The following is a 9217-nucleotide window of genomic DNA, read 5'->3' as shown; positions in this document are numbered from 1 at the left end:
TTCAGCTGCCAGGTTAACAAGGGAACTGTTGATTTAACTGTAACCTGCACTAAATTAATGTTTTTTATTATTATTTGTTGATCAAACTTTCGGGAATGAATTTAGCATCTATGCTTTTAGACAATAGAAAAGGCAAGCAAGGTACATTTTCTTTTTAAACAAAAAGATTATTTCTAACGGGTTATGTAAAATATGCCATCGGAGATGGGTATATGATCCACTTGAAGAAATAAAAAAGGAAAAAGTGTTTATGAATAAAGCAATATATTTATATATTATATATATATATATATAATATACATATATATATATGTATATATATACATATATATCATATAGATAGTATATATACATATAAGATATATATACACATATATATATGTATATATACACATATATATGTATATATATACATATATATAGATATATATATATATAATATATATATATATATATATATATAAAATGATCAATGCTCCTATCATCTTATAAAGTAAGATTAATAAAGATTATCATAAATAGACAATTAGGAAGATATGATTTTGCATAATAACTATTGCAGATAGGCTGAAGATGGCAGTAGTTATGTCTAAAGCTTCCAAATAAAGATGATTCATTGATCATTTCCTTTGCACTTAATTTACGAATCCCAGGAGGAACCCAACTGTCAGTTGTGTGTATATATATATATATATATATATATGGGTTTGTGTGTGTTCTGTTAGTTTTTTCTGGTATATATGATGACAGCTGTATGTACCATTGATCCACAGCGTCATCACGCTCCATTGACAAAACTGATTTATTATCATGAGAACGGAAGACACATATTTCCCCCAGAGAGAGAGAGAGAGAGGAGAGAGAGAGAGAGGAGAGAGAGAGAGAGAGATTCTTTCAAGTCATGATCATCGATTGAAAACAAACCATTAGCCCTTGATAACGACTTCGTCTGGAACCGTATTGCTTGATTAATAGAGCATATCTAATCGTTTTGATTTATAATTAGGAGTTTTTTTTATCTTTAAGGTAAATAATAAAAGAAAGTTTAGTAATTTTCTTCTTTTTTGTAATTAATTTGTTGGGGTGGAAAGTGCGTGAGTTAATAAGTAATGACACGACTATCACTTCGCATATTAAAATCATTATAGGTATTACCATGAGAGGTAATTTCAGTTTCGCATGGATTATTAGCAAACACTAATAGTATTTGTTATTTATTTATGCGTTCATAGAAGTATATGAAGTATTATATGAAATAATCAATGCATACTGTATAGTTTGTTTAATAGGTTGTGTAACTTATTTTAAATCATAATATTGTTTGATGTGTATTCTTATTCTTATTATTTGCATATGATACTCTATGCAAATAATTTTTGTAGTTATAAGTGGATAGAGAAATACTTTTTATGGAAGAGGCCGACGGGGTAAGCAATGATATCATTTTTAACGTCAAGATATATTTCTGTGGAATAATGCTTCCTTTTATTTCTTTTAGAACTCTGATACTCTCAACTCAACGATACAAAATGGATAAATGGGGGAAAAAATCGAGTTTGAGCTTGTCCCTATCTATAGGCACCATAATAAAGCTATAGATTTGTTTTAAAGAACAGACCACAAATAAATCTAAATTGTGATACGCTTTCTGCTGTAGAGTAAAATTTTGCATTTCTTGCTGGTGATGAGAATATAAACTTTTCAGTGATGGTAAAAACTATCTATTTTTAGCTGATATTTTCAAGGTATTCTAGAAATTAAACTTATTAAACTTTCGTGAAATTATAAAGGCGACAAAGCTTCTAAAGCATTCCCAATTGTTTGTTGTGTCGTTGTAAATAAAGCATTCATGGTGACCCAAACGCTTGCCTAAGAAATTATCTTTATGGCAAAGAGAAATTTTAGTAAACAAAACGCATATCGTACGAAGAATAAACGATAAAGAAACTAGTTCATAGATTCGCGATTTTTTCATGATATAAAACGCAATATTTGATAAGATAATAATGGAGTTTTGAATACTTATTCAAAGTCGTATACATGGATGTGATTCCCTGTTCATTGATGTGAATTCCTTATGAGTTTCTCTTCCACGGGATGGTTAGTAGACATTTAGGGTGGGAAACTGTTACTTTACCATGATCATGACGATACGATTTACTGGGACGATTATCATACCTGTGAAAGAAAAACAAAACTTTAATTGGTAATTGAAATAATAGTAATGATGATGTTACTGATTATAGTAATATCATAACCATCCATATTATTGAGGATAATTTTAACAATAATAGAAATTTTAAAGCAAAAAAAATCCAATAGAAACCATGTATATTATTCTGCTATTTCGTTAATTTTATTTACGTTTGGTCATTTAAGTAATGCTAAATGTAGGCATGTTATTTTATGTAAATTACCATATTCTGCATTCTTATATTTCAATGACATGTTTGATTGTAAAAATGAATTTTTTTTTCTTGGATAAACCATTGTTGTGACGTCAGTCTACAGAAATTAACCAGTCTGTCAATTTGTGAAGAGAATGAGTAACAAAACCTGAATTAATTATGTTCCAAAATTGAATTTACAGGTTATAATTATTAAAGTCAGTTTAAGCAAAAGTTTTCCTTTCATTATTACTGAAGGTGTTCATTACATAATATTCATATATATCATATAATGTAATGTTAGTACACATGTATTAAAGAGACACATTGAAGCTTTTAACATACTCATGTTTTGTTACAATGTTCTTAAAAATTACTCAATATATATATATATATATATATATATATATATACAATACTGTGAAACAGAATATCTATTGAAAAGACTACGTTTAGTGTCTATGAAAAAGTCTACGTACCAAAAAATCTACCGGTATTACTAAGGAAGATTTGAATTCTGTAATGTTAAGACACGGCAACTATTTGCCTATTAGCTCTTCTTGTCATTTTTCATAAAGTTTGAAATGCGATTATCTTTGGAAATTATCTCTATATAAAAATAATTTCGATATAACAGAGGATAGCTATGCTAGCTTTCCCTCCAAAGAGTGGCAATGTCTGTCGCACGTAAGTTCGACAGACATCGCCACTCATCGCCATCGGACCGAAGTGACCCACACTTCCCTCCATGTGAAACATTCCGCGATGGATAACTGAGGAGCAGTTCACGCCTTTGCCAATGAGTTTCGCTATTGGAGTGCTGTTTACACCGTTTACCGAACGTGTAATTACTGCGCTGTAGCGTCGATGTTAGTTTATTATAGCATTAACGACTTCAGACAGTCGTGTGCGAGAAGTCTTCTTTTTTTTTCATTTTTTGTAGAATGTTGCAGACGTATTATATATTTGTCTGGAGACGATGACGTGTTGTAGTTCACCCCCCCCCCCCCCCTCCCCATCAGAACATGGACGAAATGAACCAGATGGAATTTCGTATTTTTGACGTTAGCTTCTAGGAAAGAATAATACTAAAGACAATAAAACAAGATTCATGCCTAGAAAATGTAGTTAAGCATTTCACCTTAGTTCATACACTTATTGAATAACCTTCGAAAACCATGATATGATGTTATTGTTAGTTCATCACGTACGTCAGGGACACTAAATCAGCATATAAGAAAACTCAGGTTAGGCGAACAATTTTACGACCTGATTAACAAAATGATTAGTTCCTGTAGGTTCCTCTTCGTTATAGCTTTATAAGACTACGCCCGTCATTCACTTTCTTTTTCGTAACTCTTACATTTGTCATGTAGGCTAGCTGTCTTGCTGTTTGGCCTAATATGATCTTTGCAAATATTTTTATATTACGGAGAGTAAAATTATTGGGCGGTAATTTTTCAGATCTTTTATGTTTCCCTTTTTGTGAATTAGTATAATGACAGTTTTTTTTTTCCAAGCTGTAGGTATAGAACAGTCTTGCAAACATTTTGTGTAAAGTTCGGCGCGTCTTACTACTATATAATAAGTTCTATCTATTATCAAATCAATTTTTAGGCCATCTTCTGTTTTAGCGTTTTACTTCTTTTACTGATACTTTTAGTACCGACGCTGATGTGGGTGTGTGTGTATATATATATATATATATATATATATATAAATTAGTTCATTGAGAGTTTAGAAAGGTGAGTTAAAACGGAGAGAGAGAGAGAGAGAGAGAGAGAGAGAGAGAGAGAGAGAGAGAACTGACACCCATTCTAGTGACATTGACAAAGACAGTAGGAGAGATGATATTCTTACGCCGTGACTGACGGGCTTTGAACTTATTTATCTTAATAGTTCATTGAAGCATTAATATATCTTCAAAAAGAGACTTAGGGAAGCATAGCCGGATGTTATTTATTGGTCTAACGAAAATAGTTTAAGACATATATATATATATATATATATATATATAATGCTCTTTTGCATTCCCTAAGAGAGATTAGTTCACCAAACGTTCAGCTGAGCTCCACAAGGCACTAGAAGAGTTGGAAGCCCCAGACCTACATGGCTGAGGACTAAGAACCGTGAAGTAAGAGATGATGAATGAAGAAGTATTGAATTAAAAGCTCAAGATAGAGACGACTGGTGAAATCTAACCGAGGCCTTTTGTGCCAATGTGCTTAGGAGGAGATGATGATGCTGAGAAAAATAATATATATATATATATATATATACACTGTATATACATATATGTACATATATTTTGTGCATGTGTGTATATATATATATATATATATATATTATGTGTGTGCATATATATATATATATATATATATTATATATATATATATATATATATGTGTGTATATATAAAAGATTATCTTCTGATTACAAATATATGTATAATGAGTCACATATTGCCTACAGCTCTACAAACATGTTTATCTAGATTACCCCGTTCTCTTCTGTATCGTCTATGATGCCATGTTTTGGATAAAGATTTTGTAAAAGAATGATATAGAGATAAAGTGCAAATCAGAATATCCAACTTTTTGTTATGAGGATGATTATGCTATTGATAGTAATAGTGATAATGATAAACATAACAGTAGTGATGACAATAATAGCATCATATAATAATAAAAACCTTAATAGGTAACGTTAAAATTTTTCAGAATATAATAATAAAAACCTTAATAGCTAACGTTAATTTTTTTAGTAAAATCGGCTACCGTATCTCCTAGTATAATAGACTGCTACCATTTACGAAATCAGAGGATCATTAACGTGTGCATACGTCATGGAACTGCACATCCGATAAAAAAGAAAACTTTCTTTTACTATCGTGAATGAAATTATTATTCTCATGAGAGGGTCATGCAATACTTTTCACAGTTTTAGCCTTGTTAATGCAATTGAAAGAGGTGTCGAATTAGTAGATTTCTCATTTTACCGTAGCTTTGATTATTCTTTATAAAACAAGTGCGTATCGGCCGGCCACAGACGGCGTGGTAGATAGAGATACTAACCTTTTAACTTTTGCCGCCATTCCATCCATTCCTTCTTTTTTCGAGTCAGAATTTAGGTCCTTGCAGAAAAGAAGCATCATGCAATCCAGCGCATACCGCTTATTAAGGTACACTCGTCCGAACCGGAAGACAACCTTAATTGCAAACTGCATAAATTGCATCCGTTGCTCGTCAGTGAAAATACCTAGAGGATCCCACATTCTTCCTTGCACTGCTGATTCGGTGGAATGATCAATGGATGTTTCGTTGTAAGTCACCTCAGGCAACGTTTCCATGAATTCTTCTGTCATCGTAACAATCTGAGCTATGTCATCTTCGCTCTGTGAACCCTCTTTAGAGACGTGATCGATGGTTACGTCCACTAGGGTTTTGGCCATTCTGTGGTCTTTATCTTTTCGAAGTTTCTCTAATCTGATTTCTAGTTGGCGGAGGTCATCTTTTGATAATGTGCCTACTTTTTCGATAAGAAATTCCCAAAAATCTAAGAAAGTCCAAGTAATCAAAGACAGCTCAAAGGGATTCAGCGCCCTAATCTTCTCAGTGTCGAGAATCATCAGTCTCTCGTTTCGGTCTGGTCTAGTATTAAACATATCTGGCAGAAAGTCAGCACTCGTGATGTTATTTTCTTGAAACACTTTATTATAACCTTCCAGCAACTCCACCTCATTTTTCATGTGCTCAGCTCTCGAGTCAGCTACTTGGGTGAAAAGATTACTTGGAAAATTAAGCAAGGTGGATGCAAGTTTTTGAGAATACTGATAAATGTCAGCTAATGGACCAAGAAATGGCCGGTGTTGGCTAGGAACCTGTGAAGGATGTTTTATGTGATGCAGAGGATGTGGACGATTTGGTTCGACTGCTAAGATTCTGTCTGGATTTTCAGCATCAGGTCGAATGCGTATTGGATAGCCTTGCCCATCAGGCCTCAGTCCTCTTATATTTGGGTTAGGAAGCATTTGTGCATTTCTGGTGTGACCCCATCCCATACTTTCTTCTGGGACTGGTCCACGGTCATCATGTTCAGCTGGAGGTTTTGGTTCCGTGTTGTAGATATTCCAAAAATGTTCAAATACTTCGTCAGTGTGTTCTGATTGTCCCTCAGGATTTCCTTGCCAAGGTTTCCTCGTCTGAGATATGCTGCTTTGATCAGAAAGTCCTACTCTTTCACTGTACTGACTACCATTTATGTTCGGGGAAGTATTTAATTGTTTTGGCCGCTCGTGCTTATTGTAGTAATGCATCATGTCTTCTAAGTACCTACCAGGGACAGGCCTACGTCCTTGGACATCAATACCAGATATTTTTATACCCTGTGGATCATCTGGTATTGAAAAACCTGGCGGTAGAGTAAAACCTTCAGGGATATTTATCTCTCCGTTGGCACTGAATTGGTGAAGTAATGAATGATCTGGTAAGTTAACGGATACAGGATTTTCTGCTATAGCTGATTGCTCTTCAACATCTGCAGAGTTCTGAGGTTCCGAAGGATTTTCCTCTGTTTGAATTCCTTGTTTTTGTGTGAAATAAGGTTCATAGGCATTAGGACCATATTCTTGAAAAGCTTGATGCTGATAGTAAGCAGGTCGAGTTCGAGAAGTCACAGGATTCACAATTGGACGTACACGCCTTACTCCTTGTGGTATTCTCTGATAGTTACCTGGCCTTGGCTGACGTAGGTTGTTTCGACGCCACCCTGGCCTAGGGTTTGGCACTCGAACAGCCGGAGGAGGTGGGGTTAGAGTGGGAGGGAAAGGAAAAGGTATTTCAGAATTAATTAATTTTGGATCAATGTCCCTTGGAAAATTATCAGGTAAATGTGAGTAGGAATGAGTTTCAATAATAGGATTCCCTTCATTCCCAGGGACTATGTCTCCATTGCTGTTCCTGATGAAACCTTGCAATGAACTACCAGCGTTATAACTGTTATAGAATTCTGAAGGAGCATCGACTGTAACTGGATTATGTTCAGAGAGTTCAACAAAACTGTCCACGATGTGTTCACTGTCTATTGAAGCCCAGTCATTATTCTCCCCTGTAGATGTTATAAATTCTGTTGTAAAGGGAACCTTGGTATCACCAAGATCAATCATACCATTAAAGAGCCCAAACGGTGGATCAGGTCCTGGCATTCTAGAAGATTTTGGTTCTTTACTAGGAGTTACACCTTGGAAATGGCCAATGGCCGCATTAAAAAGGACCTCCTCGCTTTGGGGATCCTCTTCACTAAAGTACATTTCTTCGCTGAAGTGCATGTTATCTTCATTGTAATGCAAATTTTCTTCTTGGGGTTGAATGTTTGGTACTTTTGCGGCCATTGATAGCTCATCTATTGTTACACTTGGAGCATTGAAATCTATACTAAATACTGTTGATGTATCCTCATAGTTTCCTCCTCTACCCTCCAAGTCTTGTGGCATTGGCAGTGAGGTGTTATTTATGAGACCATCTTGGATGCCGGCCTTCTCTTCGCCATAAGCGCTAACCAACATCCAGACACCTAGACCCACAATGGCCACTAATAGTAAAATCACAGCAGTTATGACAGAACAGAGGACCTTAATGCCCCTCACACGGTAAACAATTCCTCTATACATGACATTGATTTTCATACTCCTAGTAGAAGTGTCCTGTGATTCTCTTCTCTCATCCCTTACCCTCATACTCCCCCCTGCCTTTCGACTGGTTTCCCCTTTGTCACTCATCAGGATAACATTAATGAAACTGGGAACAAGACAATTAATGTTCTATCAGTTATTGTGGTATAGATTTAACCCTATAAACTAAAAAACGTTTTCTTGTCAATGTATCGATCACATGGTGGCTTTTTGAGTAAATTATTTTCCTTCTAAATATTTTTTTTTATCTTTGAAAAATGATTTCCAGTTTTCAATTTAAAATAACCTTGATAACATTTATTTAGATAACGAATGATCTTATCAGAATCACTGTAAGTTGATGAACGTCATGTGTCACTTGCATTCAGTTGATATAATTTTGGTTTTCATATTCACAACGAAAAGAGAATAAACCCAGTTTTTTTCACGTCACTAACCAATAACCTTAATTATTAATCATATCACAGCCGTTATCTAATGCCCATGTATTATCACAGATGATGTTAGAAAATCACTATTCCAATCAATTCTCAGTAGAGTTTTCCAGTCGATCTAAAGTTTTAACTCGGTGGCTACGCCAAATTCTCTTGCGGCCTTACGACATCGCGCCTCGCGAATGACTGATCAAGTCGCTGCCGTCTGCCGGATGATCGTGGCAGTAGACGAGCAACACTACCGCATGGTGTGCCATCTGTCGGCAAACGCGTGAACCTCCGGAAAAGGAATTAAAGGTATTACAGTCAATTATTGCTACGGACTTAAATGTTTGATTGCAGGTCATTCGGATTCCGTGGGGGTGATATCCACTGGTAGTTTGTGACCTATAAAAATTATTCGAGTGAGATAGAGTATTTAATTCATTTTACTCTCAAAAATTTAAGTAATCGTGAAAACAGAGGCTTATTTTTCTTATAATTGTAGAGAAACTTAGTCCATTCTTGATCAATAACAGACCCCTCTCTCTCTCTCTCTCTCTCTCTCTCTCTCTCTCTCTCTCTCTCTATATATATATATATATATATATGTATATATATGTGTGTGTGTATACCAGTATATATATATATATATATATATATGATTTACGACACGTCTCAGGCCTATGTCCAATGATGGACTACTAGAAACGGCTGCACTTGTTTTA

At 34.8% G+C, this 9217-nt stretch overlaps 1 protein-coding gene across 1 annotated transcript in view; it reads right to left on the bottom strand.

The window, feature by feature from the left end:
- LOC137630431 (uncharacterized) overlaps positions 1 to 8680 on the bottom strand; it is a 34781-nt gene extending 26101 nt beyond the window's left edge. Inside the window, 1 exon segment of the mRNA XM_068361900.1 lies at positions 5462 to 8680. Coding sequence (XP_068218001.1) covers positions 5462 to 8163 — 2702 coding nt within the window. The 5' untranslated portion in view covers positions 8164 to 8680.
- Positions 8681 to 9217: the final 537 nt, after the last annotated feature.

This window comes from Palaemon carinicauda, chromosome 38 (assembly GCF_036898095.1).
Source record: "Palaemon carinicauda isolate YSFRI2023 chromosome 38, ASM3689809v2, whole genome shotgun sequence".
NCBI classification, from domain to species: domain Eukaryota; kingdom Metazoa; phylum Arthropoda; class Malacostraca; order Decapoda; family Palaemonidae; genus Palaemon; species Palaemon carinicauda.
This window is presented reverse-complemented; position numbering and strand designations above follow the sequence as displayed.